This window comes from Amblyraja radiata, chromosome 33 (genome assembly GCF_010909765.2).
Source record: "Amblyraja radiata isolate CabotCenter1 chromosome 33, sAmbRad1.1.pri, whole genome shotgun sequence".
Taxonomy (NCBI): domain Eukaryota; kingdom Metazoa; phylum Chordata; class Chondrichthyes; order Rajiformes; family Rajidae; genus Amblyraja; species Amblyraja radiata.
Window position 1 is genome coordinate 10,489,784 of NC_045988.1, and position 21,412 is coordinate 10,511,195.

The 21,412-nt window shown below is 37.9% G+C and overlaps 1 protein-coding gene across 3 annotated transcripts in view; it reads left to right on the forward strand.

Moving 5' to 3' along the window:
- The window catches only part of cep164 (centrosomal protein 164), a 134,061-nt gene that overhangs the window by 17,032 nt on the left and 95,617 nt on the right, over positions 1-21,412 (forward strand). For 2 of the 3 annotated variants that reach the window (XM_033049722.1, XM_033049721.1), the window contains 3 exons: positions 166-275; positions 7,225-7,336; positions 10,152-10,350. In XM_033049722.1, the coding sequence (XP_032905613.1) occupies positions 194-275; positions 7,225-7,336; positions 10,152-10,350 (393 nt within the window). In that variant the 5' untranslated portion in view covers positions 166-193. Of the gene's footprint in view, positions 1-165; positions 276-7,224; positions 7,337-10,151; positions 10,351-11,768; positions 13,584-21,412 lie in introns of all 3 variants that reach the window. The other variant, XM_033049720.1, reaches the window with a different exon arrangement.

Sequence of the window (21,412 nt, forward strand, 5' to 3'; positions counted from 1 at the left end):
ATATTTCAGAGAATAAATTTATTGACTTTGATTCTATTATCTTACTATAGTCATCCTGAGCAGTCACATTAGCAGAACATTAGCAATTAAATTAAGATAAAATGTTTTGTGTTTTAATTTTACTTCTGTGGTTTAATTCACATAAGTTTTCTCTTTATTTTATAGGGAAGCACCGTCGCACTTTTAGACTGAAATGACAGCAACTGCACTTCGGATAGGGGACCAAATAATCCTTGAAGAGGATTACGATGAAAACTACATCGCTAGTGAACAAGGTATTTGAACTCCCGTTTGCGATGTACGCATGCTTGCTGATTGAATCTTACACCCCACAAACAGCAGATGGATGAAGGTGTGGTAATAAAACTCGCTGGGCAAGAAAGACCAAAGGTTGTTTCCTTCACTGTATTTGTCCAAAAGCGGAACTGCACGGATAAGGTACATGTCGCTGAGGTTGGTTTATAATTAGCGTTTGGACTTGATTGATATTTAATGCACATATTGCCAGTACCTCTGCAGCCCATGTATCGCAAAGATATATGTTTGACAATTGCTTCAATGGCATTACCTTAACGGTAGCATAACTGAGAAGTGAGAATCAATGCAACTGCACTGTGAAATCTGGAATGAAAATAGAAAATAGTGGAAAAGCTCCACATGGTAGGCAATAAAATTAATAAACTACTGCAAATGCTTAAAATATAAAAATAGTTTTTCCGGCATTTTCGTTGAGATTCAAATACGAGATGGCATAGGTTTAAGGTGAGAGGGGCAAAGTTTAAAGGAGATGCAGGACAAGTTTTGTTTTTACACAGAGGGTGTTGAATGCCTGGACCGCACTGTTGGTGGTTGAACAAGATACATTAACGGCATTTAGAAGACTTTTGGATAGGCATATAGATATGCAGGGAATGGAGGGATGTGGGTTATGTGCAGGTAGATAAGTGATGGTTTGGGCATTGTGGCTCGAGGAGACTGTTTTTGTCCTGTATGTCCCACCTATGTGGGATTTGGAAATAGTTTGTGGAATTAGAATTTTAATTGGGGCACGTACCTCATTCTCATTGACTGTGCTCCCTTGAAAAGTTTATTTTCCAAACTCCGTGGTCATCAGCAATAATTAAGAAACCTGATCGAGGGGGAGGCAGCTGTCCCACTAATTAACATGCATATTGAGGTTGCCTTTCCTACAAATTGGGCCGAATTTTGCATTTGCCTGCACACTTGTGCAGATGAGATTTGTGTCATTCTGTTGCTTATGGGTCAGTCCCACTTAGGCGATTTTTCGGCGGACTGCCAGCGACTGTCACGTTGCTGGCAGTCGCCTGAAAAACCGGCAACTGGAACGACGACTGTAAGAGTGGAACGGACACGCGCCAAGTCAAACAAACACACACCGCGATGAACAGGAAGGTTGGCGGTGTAAAAAGACGGCTAAAGCACAGTGTACGGTAAGTCCTTTAAAAGAGGGGGGGAGAGAGGGGGAGAAGGAGTGGAGACAACTTTTAATAAGCCAGAGATACACGGCTGTGAAGCTCGGCAGACATTTAACATTACCGTTTAAGAAGGAACTGCAGGTGCTGGAAAATCGAAGGTAGACAAAAGTGCAGGAGAAACTCAGCGGGTGCAGCAGCATCTATGGAGCGAAGGAAATAGGCAACGTTTCGGGCCGAAACCCTTCTTCAGACCCAGGAGGGTTTCGGCCCGAAACGTTGCCTATTTCCTTCATTTAACATTACCGGTCGGTTATCCTTGGTTCTGAAAACTACTTTATCCCAATGAGCCAATGAAATTCACCGGTCAGCTCCATGTGAAATCTGGATCGGATCTTCACAATGAATGGCAGGGCCTTGGGAATGTTGTAGAGCAGAAAGATCCAGGAGAGAAGGTACATACGTCCCTAAAAGTGGCATCGCGGGTAGATCTGTTAGTCAAGAAGGTTTTTGGTACATTGATCTTCATCAGTCAGTGTATTGAGTATAGAAGTTGTGATGTTATTTTACAGTTTTACAGTTTTGATCACCCTGCTACAGGAAGGGTTAGGTTAAGTTGGAAAGAGTGCAGAGAAGATTGACAAGAATGTTGCTAGGCCTTGAGGGCCTGATTTATAGGAAGAAGTTGAGCATCAAGGCCTTATTCCGGCGGGAGTGCGGGAGGCTGAGGTGTGATCTTATAGAGGTGCGTAAAATCATGAGGGAAATAGATAGGGTGATGCACGGAGTCTTTTACCCAGAGTAGGGGAATCGAGAACCAGAGGACATAGGTTGAAGGTAAGAGTGGAAAGATTTAATAGGAATCTGAAAGGCAACTTTTTCACACAGAGAGTGATGGGTGTATGGAACGAGATGCCTGACATATTATCACAACATTTAAAAGCCATTTTGACGGTACATGGATAGGAAAGATTTAAAGGGAAATTGGCAGAACATGGGCAGGTGGAACTAGCGTAGATGGAGCATCTTAGTCGGCATGGGCAAGTTGGGCCAGAGGGCCTGTTTTAGTCCTGAACTACTCCATGACTCCATTTGAACTAATATTGGTCTTTGAATAAATACAACATCTGAGAGTCTGTTCTTATGGCTGAAGGAAGATTGTTGGCCAGGACAAACTACTCTCCCTCACTTTCTGTAATTACAAAAAACACCTGTCAAACACCTGATGTGTCTTTTTCTATTAAATGGTTATTCGAAATGGAGCTAATGACAGCTAGGCATGCAGCAGATAATTCAGAATTTATTGTTCAACTCCCAGTGATGCAGACGGGAACTAAATTAAGTAAATACCATTTTGCCTTGCAGATCAACATTTGCAATTAAATGATCACTGGAGCAGCCACTAATAACTTATGGCCTTCAAATAGTATTCTATTTTGAGACAAAGGTAGACACAAAGTGCTGGAGAAATTCAGCAGGTCACACAGCATCTCTGGAGGAAAAGGATGTGTAACATTTTGGGTCTGGCCCCTTCTTACCCGAAAAGTCTCCCATCCTTTTTCTCCAGAGATGCTGCCTGACCCGCTGAGTTACTCGAGCTCTTTGTGTTTATCTTTGGTATAAACCAGCATCTGCAGTTCTCTGTTTCTACTTTGTGTCAAAATTGGCCTTAATGTTGTATGTTGTTATGGTTAATCAGGCAAGAGCTGTGGTCCACTGAATGCAGTTGTGCAGTGATTTTATGTGCCATACTTTATTGGTTCCGTTTTCTTTTGAAAGCAAAATTTAAACTCAAAACTATGAAGCAAATAATTGGTGGAGGCATAGAGGTATTGCTGGAGGCTCTAACTGATATTAGCAATTTTCTTTATCATTAAAGGAACATTCAGTCTTGGACCAGACCCTGTAACCAAGAATGGTAGTGGAAGGGAAAAGAGAAATTTAAAAGGCCGAGCTATTTGAAAAAAATAATGCCAATGAACTGTAGCTGAATAAATATAACTAATGATCTTATGGTACCGATTCTGCACTGAAATGAATTCAAGCTGCTCTCTCTAAATCTCACACTACACTTGCACTGATTATTCGTGTTTATGATGCTACATTCGTACAAGTGAAGCCTTACTAATCACCACAGCAAATCAGCTGAACTCTAATCCAATCTGTTTCAAGGCTGAGTCTTAACTTCTTCTGCATTGCTGCTCTTTAACAGTTAGGCTTTTAAAATAGCAGGCTTCATCAATGACTTCATCAATGCTTCTTGCAACTTATCTTTGTAGATATTGTATCAATTCTTGTATTTCTCAAACCAAATCATCTCTTGCTGCACATTAATATTTCCATAAAATTTAGAGAGAAGGCCATGTTTGGGTACATTAATGGAAATGAATAGAGATTCCATACAGGTACCAACCCATTGGCTGTGAAATCCTTCGGAATGCTATGAAGATGTGAAATTGGCTTAAAAAGAACATATTTCATGACCAATAATGATGTGTAAGCATTTTAAAAACAATATGAGTTCCTGATATTAACTGCTTGGGCATTGTCTCCTTGTTGCCTTTAATTTAAATGTGCAGTTGTAAATAGCTCGTTCTAAGCTCCCCCCCCCCCTCCAGTCTAGTTTCAGTCAATAAAATACTGAGTCAAGCACTTGCGCAACTAAACTTTATTTTGGAAAAACACAATAACAGTTCCCCTCTACTATACCCAACCACCGCGGGTTCGATCCTTGTATCTGCTTGGCCAAGCCCTTCTGGCCGCGTGCAAGAAGAGACACTCCAAAAGGTCACGCAGTCCCAAGCGTTCTTCCAGATGATCGACATCGGACCTCATGGGAGCTACCTTTTATAGGCCCTCGAACCATGGGGCTGAACCACATGGGGTGGTGTCTCTACAGTCCAATAACAAATATCGATTAACACAGTACATGATAGACAGTTCCCTAACCCAATAATACAGTAACTAATACATTGTATTCAAAAGGAGCTTCTGGAAGGAAGCAAACATAGCAACATTTGCCTAGATATTCAAGAAATCCAGACAAGGCTCAACACTTAACCCAATCAACATCTAACAAAGTAAAGCGTTGCAGCATTATTTACAATGTGTATATCTGGTTTGCATTCACCCAATCCGTTTCATGCAATTTACACCTAATTGTCAGAATCTGCAGATGTCCCATTCTTTCCCTGCAGCTCTTATCTAGGCTCCAGACAAACTGGCAACATTGTCTGAAGAAGGGTTTCGGCCCGAAACGTCACCTATTTCTTTCGCTCCGTAGATGCTGCTGCACCCGCTGAGTTTCTCCAGCATTTTTGTGTACCATTCAGCAGCTTGTCCCAGTTCTGCAGAAGGCACATTTAAATTGACCTAGCAGCACAGAAGCCTTTACTCATTTTTAGTGCCCTGAGAACTCCAATTTGGCCAGAATTAACAGTGTTCTTAAATATGTGTAATGCTTCAACTTATTTATGTTCATTCCCCCCCAATAATATTTGCATTATCTTTTTAGAGAAGCAAACTTAACTAATGTTTACTGTGCCTTGCCCAGCTTTGCAACATTCCTAAGCACCCTACAAAAATTATATATTTTCCAAACTAGTTACTTGTCAAAGAAATTGCCCATTTTAAGTCCGAACATGTGCAAGCCAAAATATTTTGTAATTAATTTGTAAACGAATATTTATAACTGATATAACTTTATGTTACTGGTATTCCCAGCATTTCATAGGGACTAGGGGAAGTGCAGTAGAGGGCAGTATTGTTCAGATAATGGTTGGACTTTAACTGCTTTACAAATAGTGATGTAATAGGCATGATAAATCTTCACTCTTATGGCAAAAATACGGTAATTTAATAAAAATATGATTCATGTAGGATTGCTATAAATGATTGCTTGATGGTCAGTTGGATATATTTATTCCATTATTCAAACCCCCCGCCCCCCTTTCTCTTCTGTTCTGCTCATTGTAACATATGTTTTTGCAGTATATTTTGTATTGCTTTTAATTGATTCAGACTGACAGTGGGAAGAAAGGGTGTGACATTATGAACAAGGCTTTTGGGGAAGTTCTTGTAAACCAAGAAATACGAACAAATTAAACTTTTTTTGCCACAATTAGTAAATCAGTTTGTTACAGTTTGAATTTTCGTTTCACCATTTTATTTCTGTTGTCACACGAGGGATTAATATTCCTTTGTTTTGCATAATAGACCACTGTGAAGCTGTGATTTCCAGTAGTGAGAAATGGATTTTGAGTTTTCTTCTGCACAAGAATGGCATAATCAGTAATACAACTGTCAATAGATAGATCTCTTAGCAATGGTTAATGCTGACTGATGATGATTGTTGGAGCCTCTAGGGGGAATATGTGCTGCTTTTTGTTTGTTTGAAGACTACAGACGTTCCCATGGTTCACAGTGTGAATCATGTGTGATACATTCAGTCTCATACAGGAGTGGAAATCTGCTATATATTTCAAAGTTTTTCATTGAAATAATGTACAGGGTAGAGCTTTCATTTTCAATTGGTTCGTCTGAGATCTATCAATATCCGGCCACATCTGAAAATGAATGTTCCATATGGTCACTTTATTTTCAGTCCAGAATTCATTTTGGGCATAAAGCAGTGATGCACAACATGCAACCTGCAGGTCACATCCAACAATGCTGGATGGTTGGTCTGGCATGCCTCAGTGAATAGTGAGCACCCATCTCTACCCAAGTACAGTGTTGGTGAGAATTCCAACACTCTTTTACAAGGAATTTTACCTCATAGTTACTTAATTCACATGTATTAAACAAGTATATTTTTCCCCGACTCAAATATTTCAAGCCAACCCATTAATTAATTCAATTAATTTTAGTTTTGTTCTCAATTGACACAAACTGGTTTCAATCCGACTTTGAGATTTTCTCGTGTAGCAAGCGATTGTCTCTAAATGGAGCTGAAGACTTCAATATCATGGAAGTTCAAAAAATAACTGACATTGCTGATTGCATTATTAAATTTTAATATGCTCTATTCCCACTTTAACCGCTGATGCCTGAGTTATTGTAACAAGTTTAAATGGAACCGTGCTGCATTAAAATTGATAACCCTGCTCAAAGAAATGCTTTGACAGCTAGTTAAACCACGTCCCAGGCTTTGAATATCTGCATGTTTCTATTATTCAGAAATATTTTTAAAAAACACATTTAAAACTATTTAAAATAGCATAATAGAAGTATCTATTTCAAAAAGACAATTAAAATTGAAAAAAATGACAACCAAAAAAAACTAAAAAACATTTAAATACATTGAATTCAACTCAAAATATAAATGTTACTTCCCCTTCAGAGCCGTTGATCTGCAGCGAAGTGCTTGGAGCTGCTAAACCTGTACTGGTACAATGCACAGCGTAAGTGCTGTGAAACAACAGAAAGTCAGTCTTGTGTCATCGAACTCCATGAGTTTTCACGTTGTGCGAGTAGACCTCAGAAATGATTTGGATTGTCAACCTGCCCCTCTTGCAAAAACACAATGTGAGCATAACTGTCTTAAAGTTTTAGATGACTAAATAATGAAAGAAGGATAATATCGAGTAACCTCAGTAAATATCGATTCATATCATGACATGTTGGAGATGAATGCATTAACTCTGAATGTTATCCTTTGTTCATTTGGAGACATCCAATTGCCATGGTATCCCATCAGAGTTTCACAATACTCAACATTCATGTGCACTGTGGTACCTCTATACTTTCACAAAAAATTATTACCTCTTTATATGTAACTTTTCTTTTTCAGAAATCCATGAATATGCCCGGGAGATTGGAATTGACCCTGAAACTGAACCAGAGTTGATGTGGTTAGCCAGGGAAGGCATAGTGGCACCTTTACCCCAGGAATGGAAACCTTGGTAAGATGGCAGTAGATTTCACAGTTTGGGATATGATTTCAGTAAGGAATAAAGATGCATATGAAATTTTAGTGGCCATTTGGGCCATTATTTAACTTTCATTGTGTTCAGAAGAACTTGATTCCTGTGTAGACCTATTTTCTATTTTGCTATCTTTTTGCCTCTAAAAGACAAAGAGTGTTCCAGCTTACTTAAATATTATTCCATATGAACGAGGGTTATTTTGATATTTCATTTTATCTTTTTTGTTCATCCAATTTATACTTTACTATTCTATTACAAATTATTGGATACAGTGCACTGTGCCGAAAAAAACATTTTGAAGAATGTCTCATTGTAAAATATCTACTGTCTCCTATTTTGTATGCATCATTTATTTTTATCAGATCCTAACTAAACAATGCAATTTACAAAGTTCTGCAAGATCGCTTCCATTGAAGATATAAAGGGAGAGCTACAGAGCAAAGAGTGAAAGTGGTTGGATGGGGGGAGTTTGAACAATGTTTCTAAATTGGTTGTGAATGCACCATGTGTTTGAAGGAAATAGAGTCCTATAGACCTTTTTTCAATGTCTGCATTTTAACCAGTTTATTAAAACAATGCATGTTACCTCGAACAAAAAGTAATGTGAAACAAATGTTGGCAGTCCAGGGTTCGCTTGGCAAAAAATAAAAACAGCTGCTGCCTGATGATTAAATGCCACGTAGCACACAGGAGCCATTTATTCTTTTGTGCACTCGGGGCTACCGACATTTATTGCTTAATTATAGGATTCTGCGAAGAGTAGGCAGTGTTTGTTTAATCATAAATGAACCATTTTAAAGTTCAGTAGAGCCTACATAAAAATCAGCTTTAATAAGGTCATAATCCACTTAAGGAAATTTTGATCTAAAATATGGTATCTTTATATTGTGATGAATTGGTCTTCAATGACAATCCATTAAAGTTTGATCTAAAATTTAAATTTCTTTCGTAAATTAACTTTTTAAAAGTGGTTGTGTTTCAATTAAACTAAATCTTTAATGAATTGTCATTAAGGATATCTTTCTCTGTCATCTTTTTGTCAGGGAACAGAAACAAGCTGCTTGGCCAGTGAAGCTTTTTCAAAAATTATAGTGATGGTGCTTCTCACTGAACTCTAGATGCTCAGCTTTTTCTGTTTGGACTAATGTGATCAAGACCTTGCCAAGAGGAAATGGCATAAAAAAAGAATTCCACATCTCAGCCAATTTATCTGACCTTTATTTGTACGTGTGGAATTCACCTTGCTTTCATAAAATACCTGATAAATGTTCATGATTATTTTGTCCTTTGTTGGTAAATTTATAATCTTTGAGGACATTTTTGTAACTTTGAAAGTATAGTTTCCCCTTTTCACTCAAATGGTACAATATGGCGCCTAAAATGTGGTGACTCTTGTGTACGGACTCAGTGTGGTCTACTATCTTACACTTATACTTAGCAGGATTATTACTAGACTATATGCAAAACAAGAAATTCACTGTACTTGGCTACACATGACAATAGAATACCATTGATCTTCTAGAATTCTAGAAAGATATAGTTTGTATTTAAATTTTGCAACCAGTTGGAATGACCATTATTTATCGTTAACTGTGTTCATTATTTTAAACTCTTGGGGATTAACTCAAATTAGCCAGGTCTTTCATTAAAATTCCAGTTCCTTGTATTAGTCTGAGGAAATAATTTTTGTCTCCATTGATGTAATGCTATGATGATAACAAGGATTAATGTTTGTAATCCTTGCTAACATTACAAAACATCTGAACTACTTCGGAGATACATTATTAAAACAGTTTGATTTGAACTTGAGCTGTTGGTGCATCTGACCCAAATGTCGATCAACCGCATTTGGTTGAGTGTAGCATGAAAACGCAGCTATGAGGAAGGTGACAACGAGGCATACAAACAGTAAAATTAATCAGGAGGACAGTGAAACTAGTCGGAGAACTAGGGTGGGTGGAGGGAGGGAAATCAAGAGTTACTTGAAGTTAAAGAAATCATTGTTCATACCGCTGGGTTGTAAGCTGCCCAAGCGAAATATGACGGGCTGTTCTTCCAATTTGCATTTGGCCTCACTCTGACAGTGTAGGACAGAAAGGTCAGTATGCGAGGGAGAGCTAGTGTTTAACAACCAGGTGTTGGTACTGGCCTAGGCAGACTGAGCAAAGCAAAACGATCGCGAATCTCAGTCTGAAGAAGGGTCTCGAACCAAATTCCTTCTCTCCAGAGATGCTGCCTATCCCGCTGAGTTACTGCAGCGTTTTGTGTCTATCTTCCTCCATCTTCAAAATGTGTATCTGAAGCTCCCAATCTGTTTTCCTTGTTAGAATCTTCCCATCTTATTTATATTATTCAGTACTATTTCTCAGAATAATCTATTTTGATTTTGAATTGTTAGATCACTTGACTGGAGTATCCTTTGGGATGTGTGTCACTATTTTCACAGTTTAATTTTATTTAATCTAATAAAAACATCTTATCCCGCTTGCTCTTTACCATTACTAAACAGAAAACTCTAAATACTAAATCGGTCACGCAAGATCTGTGAAGACAGGAACAGAGTTAATTTTTCAAAGAAATTACCTTTCATCAGCACTGATAAATGATCATCAACCTGAAATATTAACTCTGCATCCAGCATTCATATTTACAGTATTTTGCTTTCAGATTTATGTTTATCAAGGATGTTTAGCACAGTATATGTAGGAGCATAAGCAAGATTTATAATGGCTTTTTGAATATAATTGGAAAATAATATTTTTAAATGAATGCTTTACTTTTCTCGAGGTAGCCAAGACGTCACAGGTGATGTCTATTACTTTAATTTTGTATCGGGCCAGTCAACCTGGGACCATCCATGTGATGAGCAATACCGAAACCTGGTTTCTATGGAACGTGACAAACTGCACACTCCAGGTGGAAGCAAAAAGAAAGAAAAGAAAAAGAAGAAAGAGAAGAAGGAGAAGAAAGAAAAAGATCCACTTAATATGGTAATAATCCACTTAATATTAATACAGTATGTTTTTCTACGTAGAGCAAAATGTATAGAAATCCTATCTTTTTAAGCTTATTTTTCTTCTCCTGAGGCCATTGATTCCTGTTGCATTTGGTTTGTTTTTCTGACTACCATCTTGAGCAAATGCACATACATGAGCTTTCAGAATAAATAAGAGCTAGTTTATTTGCCAGATTCATCCGCTATTCGCACTTGCAAACTCATAGAATTATAATTTTGGAATGGGAACCCAGCAATTTGTGCTGCCCTGTCTTTCCTACCTCTAGGCACACCGGCTAATTGTAACTTGGCATTGACTGAAGTAATTTGGCACGGCCATGATTACATTTGTGGTGGGTAAATACCACTGCAACCATTTGGGCAGATTCTACTGTTACTCTTTTGCATCTTTGCTGTATCTGTACGTGCGCCTTGTTGCTATGGTTCAGCTCTTCATTGTATAAGTGGGACGAGCGATCAGTCACATTCTTTCTTAAGGCTCTTTTGATGCACTAAAGTTTAATGTAATTGAAATCTACATGTAGTTATTATGCATCATAGCTTTAACATCCTCTTCAGCATTTACTGCAACTATTTCAGCTACCACTAGCACTCCAGTAATTTCCATAGTGAATATTTAATCAAGAGTAACTTAACCATTAATTTCCAGAAGGTAAGGGCACACTAATGTTTGTTTTTTCATTGAAGAAATCTTACAAAATTTGGTGTAAATAGTATCATACCATTTGGGATAAATTATATCATAAAGTATGAGAAAAATGCTGTGTGGGGCTTTTTCACACTTGTACATTATTGGAAGTGTTAAAATATGGTTTTAAAATATTTAAAACGTGTTGAACTGTAATAGCCTGAAAACAAGCTTGTTAAAAAAAGTATATTTTTGTATTCAGATCAGAAATATGAAAATGCGTTTTATGAATGGGGTGAGAAACAGTGAAAGGAAAAATAATCTTTTCGTAGCAAGAGAATGACATCAATGGTGTTTAATAGTATGGATAGTTTGCATTTCCTTGCACATCTGTTAGGGTTTTTGTGCTTGAATCATATACTTTTAAAATACAATACACATGGGATAAGTAAACTCAGTAACATGCATTAGTAAAGTGTCCGGGTTTTCTCCACTTCGTAACCTGGAACATTATTGTACACTATCCTATTATTTCAAATAATTTTCATATTCTTTAGGGTTGCACACACAAGAATGGCTTGTTTAGGTCCACTTACAGTATGGGAGGGCAGGAGTGCTGCAAAGAATCTTTATTAGTATTCTCATCAAAATAATAATAACGTGGAAGATGTAGTGTTATTCCCAGGTGGGACACAAAATATTTAAAATACATCCTAGGTTAACTTCACTTTGTTTTTAAGCCTTTTTTTTTATCCTTTGTTTAGGGAAGCCAGTTAGAAGCAGGAATACTTCCTTCTCCATCTTACTTTAGCGTAGCTTGCTCCTCTCATGATCCACTCCATCATTTTACAAGTGTTGAGTATTTGCACAATACTCAGTCTGAGGATACAGACCAAATAGAGGCTAGTGCCTCGCAGCCATCTTTGAAGCCAGTGCAATTCAATAAATGTATAGCCGGTAATTTCCTGAGTAATCTACAACCTCTAAAAAGGGAAAGTTGTCATCGAAAAATATTTTCAGATGTTGAGAAAATTCTAGGAAGAGCACTCCCTTTTGGTCATAAACGTCTAGCTCGTGATCTGTACAGACCAGAAGAAGCCAGAATGGCCACTGAGGCAGGTAGATTCTTGAGTTCCTTTGAATCCAATATGGATGGAGTAATCTTGGACCATTTAACAAATAAAGAACCAGCTAACATACCAAAGAAGCCAATAGTAGAATATAAAGCTGCCGAACCTCGACTGTCTCACAACAATAGAAATTCATTTGCACTTGAGGAGCAGGTAATTGTATTCAGTGACATAGAAAATAGCAAATGTTCAATTGAAAATCTGCAGGAAGGTAATTCAATTCAGAATAATCAGCCAATTGATGAGATGCCACAAAGTAATATAGAAGAAAACACGCGAACTGAACACACGCCAGAGTGCAGTGAAGGGTTTGTAGTATTGCCAGTTTGTGACACGGAAAATTATTTTTGCCTTAGTGCTGATAATCAAATAATGCCAACGTTTGATGTTGAGGAGCAGAAAATGACGACAAAGGTACAAGCTAATCAATGCAAACTTAATACGGTAATATGTGACCCCTGCATGCCCGACACTAAAGCAATAGAAAATGGACAAAGCACAGAATTATTTGCAAATGTAGGATCAGTAAATGCCACCCTTAAGCCATTTAGCCACTTAAGTGAAGTCTTAACTGCAGGAACTTCTTGTGATAAAGGAGACAACATTAAGGGAATAGTGGGCAATCTTAAAATTCCTGAAGCAAATATTTGTGAAATCATTTGCAAAATAATGACTGAGAAAGGGCAGGTAAACTCTCCGAACCAGATTAATGCTGAAAATTGTTTGAAAAATAATGAGCCAAAGAGAGACAGACAAGGTGTAAATGACATCGCTGAACAGACTGAAGATTTTAAGTCAGAGAAAAATATATCGTTGAACAACATAGATGCTTTTAACCCTTGTATTGATCAGACCTTGAACCTTTCAGATAAAGAAATAGACTCATTGCCCTCTTCATATTCGTCACTGAAACAAAATCTTGCTATTGCATATGATAACTGGTGTAAAATTCCATCTCGCAAGAAATGTGGAGAGTCGTCCTATTCAGAGGAACAGAGATTTTACCAGGAAATACTTCAAAAAGTTAAAGCAAATCGAGAAAATAAAGACTTTTCTAAAAATGCAGAGCACATGACAAGAGGACTAACTCCTAATGTATACACAAAACAAAATGAAGGTATAGCTGATGGCTTTGATTCATTTGTTTACAATGATGAGAATCAACCCATTCTTTCACCTACTTCACACTGTGAAGAAGAAATTATTAGAATAGATCATGGAGTAGCGGGATCAATGGAAGAGCTGCAGGAAGCAGTTGAATGTTCGGGGTCTGAAGAAGTAGCCTTGCAGAACCCCCAATTTTGCCACCAGCCTGGCCAGATTGTCCCAGCATTGGCAGAACCAGAAAAGCCTGATGGGAATGCTGATCAAGAAGCGTGTAACACTTCTAACCGGAGTCTTGGAACTGTGGAGCGACACAAAGAGAGTAATGGAGAGCCAGCAGAGACGGTAAGTAAGACGGTTCGTGCCTAAAGATAGTCGAGAGTCGTTGAATTATAAAATCAGGCTTTCCTGTGTATTAGGCAGCAGAAAAGTGTGCAGTTCATGGAAGTAGTCATGCAGTAAGCATTGATAGCATCAGCCTTATAGTTATGTTGGTGACAAGCACTTACAAGTGCAGTTGCCTCGGGTTAGGTGATAGCATTTGATGAAATAGTCTGTTTTCCAGTGATTAAAGCATCATTCTGTGTATTGATTTCAAGTTTGTTCTGAAAGCAGTCATGAATGAGCACATTCTTCTCAGCCCAATAAATTAGTATTAGGTAATCATGTCTTAATTTGCTCACACTTTTACTTTTTGTCCTTAGTGATGTTGGGACTCTACCTTCACTTAACAGTTTTATATATTTTTTAAAGTGGAATTAGACAATAGGATTTGAATGCAGTATTTAAACTAAACCTAGTAATTTGACTAAGGATCAGTGTAATTCAACATTAGGGTCTTAAGCATTCTGATTTACCCAAGATTTTCAGTGCCAGTAATCTGCAAATCTGTGATCACAATCTAATTTGATTCCGTGAATCTTCCTCCTGCTGTGAAGCCAGGTTAGCAGACCCATCCTTGGTAATAATAATACATTTGTCTTCCAGGAGTATGCTAGTTATAACATATATCCCAGTGGCTCAGCACTTCAACGCCCCCTCCCATTCCGAATCTGACCTTTCTGTCTTGGGCCTCCTCCTTGGCCAGAGTGAGGACCACCGTAAATTGGAGGAGCAGTACCTCGTAATTCGCTGGGGATGTTTGCACCCCAGCGGTATGAACATTGACTTCTCTAATTTCAGATAGTCTTCTTCCCACTCTCCCCACCCTCACATCAGTCTGAAGAAGGGTTTCGATCCGAAACGTTGCCTATTTCTTTGGCACCATAGATGCTGCCTCACCCGCTGAGTTTCTCCAGCATTTTTGTCTACCTGCTAGTTATAACTGTTGTTTTGCCAACAATGGTTAATTCCTATTTACCTCTACCTATGTTACTGACCATTTTAACTGGAACTTTGTCAGCTCTTCATGGTTAAATTTGCATCTCTTTATATCAAAGCAAAACAAGTTTTAATATTAATTTTTAATTTTAAAAAATCATTAAAAAAATGTGAAATGTGAGTTTTTGAGGTTGCAATGAGCTGATTTTACAATGTTAGTATCACATTCTCATTGTAGACTGCAGCAATTAATTTTCTTTCTCCTTGTTCAATTTAGTTGCATCTTAAATTATTCATTGAGAATCTAAACTCTACATTTATAATTGCTCAATGAAGTTGCTATAATTTTTTTTTAAGTTCAGATTTTTTTTTGAAGAATATTGATACCAAACTAAACTAAATTAATTTATTCAAGATTCAGACCCTTTCTGCTATAGATGCTCATTGACAGCATTAAATTTTCCACAAAACAAATTTCTGCTTCAATGCTGCATCTTGCTCTCAGTTCAGAAGAATACTCTGATTGCAGAAATATATTATTTCTGTGTCCCAGTCTGCTTTATGCTTGGATACCTGTCCTTGAAGGACCAGATCACATTGGTGCAATTTTGAAAATCATTTCTCAACTTCTGAATTATTAAAATACATTTTTAAGAAATTTGTTTGATGCTTATATAAGTTAAAAAAAATCTTTGAGTAAGACATCAAATTTATTCCTCTACCCCTTCCCTTTGCTTTCATTTTACTTCACGTTTTGAAGAATAAAATATTACTGCAGTAGATATGAAGGCAGAGCACGATAAAGTGCCAAAAGCAATTCCACTAAACTCGAATCTCCCTATCCATTTCAGGAATCCCTCACTTTTGCAGTTTCTTTCTCTTTTAATATATTTTCTTCTTATCCAGCAACCTATTTACCTCAGGCACTGAAAGAATTGATGTGAAATACCTCATTGATGAATGTCGCTCTGTACGTACACATTCACTCTGTTATGCACAATGCTACTTTCTGATTTACCCAGTATGACCGACCTGCTTATGAGGGTATTTTGCATGTGATTGACAGCAGAGGCTGGGATTAAAAGCTTTGTATTCTTCACAGTTGAAAATATGATTTATTTTTTGTTTCATTTCTTAACATTAATATTGAACTCAAGGAATAAAAAGCAACTTGCTGGACAATGTTAGTAATCTGATAATAGTTTGGCTGTAAACAGACAGATTTTTATTTGATTTTTGGTCTTCAGGCCATGCAGGACTTACCACATAGGGGAATAAATGTTATGTCTTAGAAAATAAACTAACTGCTGGAGGAGCTCAGCGGATCAAGCACCTGTGGAGGCAAGAAGATGGTCCGTGTTCCGGGTTGAGATCCTGCATCAGGTCAAGATAACATTTCTGCTGTCCGGATGCAGAATTTCAACACAAAATTCTGATCATCCCTTTGGTTCCACTGATGCTGCTTAACCTGCTAAATTCTTCGAGTAGTTCTCGAACTTCAAGTAGCCATTGTTTTCTCTCTCTCTCCATCGCCTCCCCCTTCCCAGTTTGTAGTCCGACCAGTCTTACTGTCTCCGACTACATTTTATCTCTGTTTGCTTTGTTGTTACCTTCTCCCAACTAACAATCTATTCTACATTTCCTTGATCTCCGTTCCCTTGGTCCTGTTTTCACACCTTACACTTCCTTATCTAGGCACTTTCTTATCTAAAGTACCGCCCACTCCCCTGACATCTGACATAAGTCTGAAGAGGGTCTTGACCCGAAACATCACCCATTCCTTCTCTCGAGAGATGCTGCCTGTCCCGCTGAGTTACTATAGCATTTTGTGTCTATCTTTGATTTGAACCAGCATCTGCAGTTCTTTCCTACACATTTTATCTCTTCCAGTAGTTTTTGTTTATTGCTCCAGATTCAGGCATCAGCAGTCTCTTGACACTGCAAATACTTTTTTTTTAAATCTAAATTTCAGACATTTGGAATATTTTTCTTTTGCTGTTTTTCAAGGAATTAAAATTAAAGATAAAGCTGGTTTAACAGTGCTGTTTTGCGCGAAAGAAAGCAAGAACACATTTATACAGCACCTTTCATGTAGCAAAAGTGATCTCTTTTGGTGAAGTGTTAAATACCAGTGCAGTGTTTTAATCTTGCAATTTTTTTTAACTCCATGTCATGATGTTGAGTTTAACTATTTACATGCAATCGCTCTGACTCTGCAGTAGTAATGACAGTTAAGGATATCTGTAATCATTGGTATTAACAAATAAACCAGTCAACAGCCTCCACTGACTGTCACTGCTTTGTTATATGCAGGCATTAGAAAGTTTCTGGCTAAATTGCTTGCCCCTCCAGAAACTATCCCAGCAGTGTCTCTCTAAACAGTTACATTTGAACACATGAAGGATAAAAAGTCATAATTGCCTATTGGTTCTCTTTAAATATGTTACCCATATCGAGGTGAAATTGTAATTGTGTAATGTGTTCATCACTGGCAAGCACCTAACTGGCTGTACACTTTCACGTTTATAATTATGAAACCATGTTCGGTGCGTATACAGATGTGGTGAAGATGTCTCTGTTTAGAGCATATGGTACACCACTCTATACTGCACACTTGTGGTCAAACTACAGAAAGACAAGTTTATAGAGATTAAAGGTGGCTTATAATGATGCCATGAGAATACTGCTAAGGAAAACTAGATGGTGTAGTGCTAGTGAAATGTTTGCGGCTGCAGGAGTCGGTACTTTAGAAGCTATCCTAAGAAATCATATGTATAAATTTATTTGCAGGATTAATGACTCTGAAAATGTAATTATCTTGGTCTTATCAACCATAAGGTTTAGCACTACACACTACCAATCCCACTTGTGGAGACATTGTTATAGTTGTCTCTTTGTAGAACACGGATCTTTCTTTTTATTCTGGATTTTAAATCGTGTATTGTATTTTTATGTATAATTTATGATGCTCTTAAGTAATTTACTAAGCTTTTATATGTATTTTATGGTGTTTTGATATGCAATGTGTTTTATGTAATGTCTCTTGTCTGGACCTTGAGTCTGAAATAAAGTTTAATAATAATAATACGTTTATTTTTGCAATTTATTTTGCAAGTTTTAAAAACTTTTTACTCCTTTATCTCAATCATGTCCCAAATTCACCTTATTTATTGGCTTCGGCATGAGATTGCACTAAGTAAACATGTTTGTGTGCATTGGGTTAAAAAGTTGTTTTCAGCTGTTGGTGCTAAACCTACAATATGCACAAATGAGTTTATGCAGCTCTGTTGTTTGGACTTAAATAGAACCAATTTTAGAATTGGAGCACAACATACATGTGTTTCGACGTTGTGAATTCAGCACTGACGCCAAGGCCAAATGTTTGCTGCTGTGTGTCTTGGTAAAGACTCTTCAATCCATGCTTGTCCTATTTGCTAGGTTTTCTTTGCTGAGTGAGCCACGATGTTGATTATAATCGCAGGAAGTTACAATGCAAAAATCCACCATGCTTTGTTAAAGTGCCTGTGCTTTTCGTTCATTGGTATGAAAGAAAGAAACAGGCCATCGCTTTTTAAAAAATTATTATGTTCATCCAAAGAAGTTCTTATTTTTCTATTTGAGGCTGATTTAATACAAATACGACAGTATTCACACCCAGTGCTGAAGTGGAAAGGCGAAGACGAACAGTACTTCAGTTTTTCAGCAAAGGGTCCCTGCAACCTATATATTTTCGCCATTCAGAATCATGGAAGTGAAATAACCATTTCCTCCAACTGGGCCATTTTCCAACCCAAATGATGCTCTATTCCACTTTGAGTAGAAGGTGCAAATGGCAGCTGGAGTGCAAAAACAAGTTGTAGGAAATCCAAAATAAACCACCATAAACACACACTAGCTCAGTGAGCATCTTTGAAGAAGACATTTCAGAAGCAAAGCCAATGCCAGGACTGTGTAGAAAGCAACTGACCCGCTGAGTTATTCCAGCACTTTGTGTCTTATCTTTGCCAGAAATGGCCCAACGAGATAATGTGTTTCATTGTGTTCATTCAAGGCCAATTCAGAGTCTCGGAACAGTTGCTGAATTTGAACATGGTTAGTATTCCAAATAGTTGCTGCATTGAATGGAATTACTTTGTAGATGTACTGTGAGTTTAAAATTTTGAAAGGATTATTGTAGTGGAATGGTGAAATGGTAAAATTTCTTAACCTTAACCTTGAAAACATAGACAACTTAATAATTTAAAATCATCTTGTTAGAGTTGCTGAGCAGTTGACTTTCTGATGAGTAAATGCAATTCTTGCTGAGTTCCTAATAATGCTATTGTAGATTCACTTATTTTTGAGAGGATCTTCTTTCGGTTACAATTATAGAGCAATGTAATCAGTTGTAACTTTCCTGTTTCTAAATTGAGTTGTACATTAAGTTCCTACAGCAGTTTCTTTCTATTCCAGATTCCAACATCTGTAAATTTCTGATATTGCTCTCATTTTCTGGATTTAATTCATTAGCCGCACTAAGCCAAATGTTTAAGTGATTTAAAAAAAAAAAAAGAGGGATGTGAATTGTAAAATTGACTCGAAGTGTGACGTTCTCATCAGGAATTTGTAGACCAAGCACTACTACATTTTGTTTCTTTTTAAAAAGACATCATAGGTCAATGTATTTGATCAAACTCCTTTTGCGGGTTCCTCGTGTTCCACCAAGAGGAATTGTTGATGACCTATCTACTGTCCGCACCAGTGGAAATGAGGAACTACAGCAAAGCACTGGAAATGCTGTTCCAGTCTTTGGATTTTCCTCCTCTTCCATGAACACTGTTCATGTTCGAGCTTTCGTGAGAAAACGTTGGCAGCCTCTTCAATCTTGTAGGAAGTGAACAGCATTATAGCTGAGCTCATTCCCACCTATAATAAAAATGGGAATTGACACTTTTTATGACTTTAGTTTGGGTACATTAAAATTGCAACAGCCAGCTGTGGCTCTTCAATCCACATGGAATATTAATTTTAGTGTGACAATAACAAGATGGTCAACACCACAAGTACTTGTTAATAACGTAGGAAATCACCCACAGTGCTTCACAGAGGCAAAAATTGCCAACAGGCAAAGACACAGGAAAGATGAAGAGATTCGGGGAAGAATTTAGGATCTTAGCACCTAAATGCTTGGACATCCCTCCTCCTTTCTACCATCTTTACACATGGGAAATCATGTCTCAAGATTTGATTTTTTTGTGAAGGTCACAAAGAGGACTGACGAGTCTAGGGCAGCAGACATGTCTATTTGGACTTTAGCATGGCCTTTGACAAGGTTCCTTCCACATGTTATGCTGGTTTGGAAGATCACATGGGTTTCAGCACGAACTAGCCAATTGAATACAAAATTGACAAGAGTCACAGAATCTTACAGCATGGAAACAGGCCTTTATCGGCCAACATGTCCCATCTATACTCGTCCCACCTACCTGCATATGGTTCATATATTTCTAAACCTGTCCTATCCATGTAACTTGTTTGTAGTTGCCTAAAGGTAGCAGTGAGGGGTTGTTTTTCAAATTGGTGGTCTGGGATCAGTTGTGTGCAGCACGGATCGGTGCTGGGTCTACTATTGTTCGTCATCCATATTAACGATTTGGATGAGAGTCTAGTTGGCAAGGTTAGTAAGTTTGTGGATGACACAAAAATTTGGTATATTGGACAAGTCAACTATACTGTTATAGCAAACTCCAATTGGACATTGGTAACATGAGGACTGAAGAGTAAGTTCTGCTTGATAGCACTGTCAATGGTCCTTTCTGTCACTGGTGTTTATTGAGGGTAGACTGATTTGGAAGTAATTAACCAAATTGGATTCGTCCAATTTTTTTTGTGGACAAGACGTACATGGCAATTTTCTACATTCGGAGGTCGGTGCCAGTGGTGTAACTGTACTGGAGCAGCTTGGCAGGTGGAGGTCTTCAGTGCAATGGCTGAAATGGTGTCTGGTCCAATAGTCTTTTCTGTTCAAATGCTCTCATCTGTTTCTTGAAATCTGGTTTCTGTGATGGTGGGGATCTCAGGAGGAAGCCAATATGGATCTTCTATTCAGATCTTCTGGGTGAACGCTGTTTGCAAATGCTTAAATATAGTTTGAAGTTGTGTTCAGCCATTGTTGAGGATGGTGATATTCTTGGAATCTCCTTCCATTAGCGTAGTTTAGTGTAGAGATACAGTATAGAAACAGGCCCTTTGGCCCACCGAGTCCACGCTGACCAGCAATCCTGCACATTAACACCATCCTACACACTAGGAACAATTTTACATTTATACCAAGCCAATTAACCTACAAACTTGTATGTCTTAGAGTGTGGGGGGGGAACCGAAGATGTTGGATAAAACCCATGCAGGTCACGGGGAGAACGCACAAACTCCGTACAGACAAGCACCGTAGTCGGGTCTCTGGTGCTGTAAGACACTTGCTCTACTTCTATGCCACCATGCCGCTTGTTAATTAGCTGTTTGATTATCGACTACAACTCACAAATAAATGTAGCTGGGCAACATTGCATCTACAGTGCCCTCGGGCGTGTTTAAATGCCTCCTCAATGCAGGTATAAGAGAGCTCGCAGCACCTCATCTTTCCTCCAGTCTTTCCATCACCTTTGGAAATACATGAGGACCAAAATTGTGCCAATGAAAGTCAAAGAAGCTATTATGAGACTGAGAAACAAGAATAAAACTTTAGAGACATCAGCCAAACCTTAGGCTTACCAAAATCATCTGTTTGGAACATCATTAAGAAGAATACAATACAATACAATACAATACAATACAATACAATTTATTGTCATTTGAGCCCCAGTGAGACTCAAACG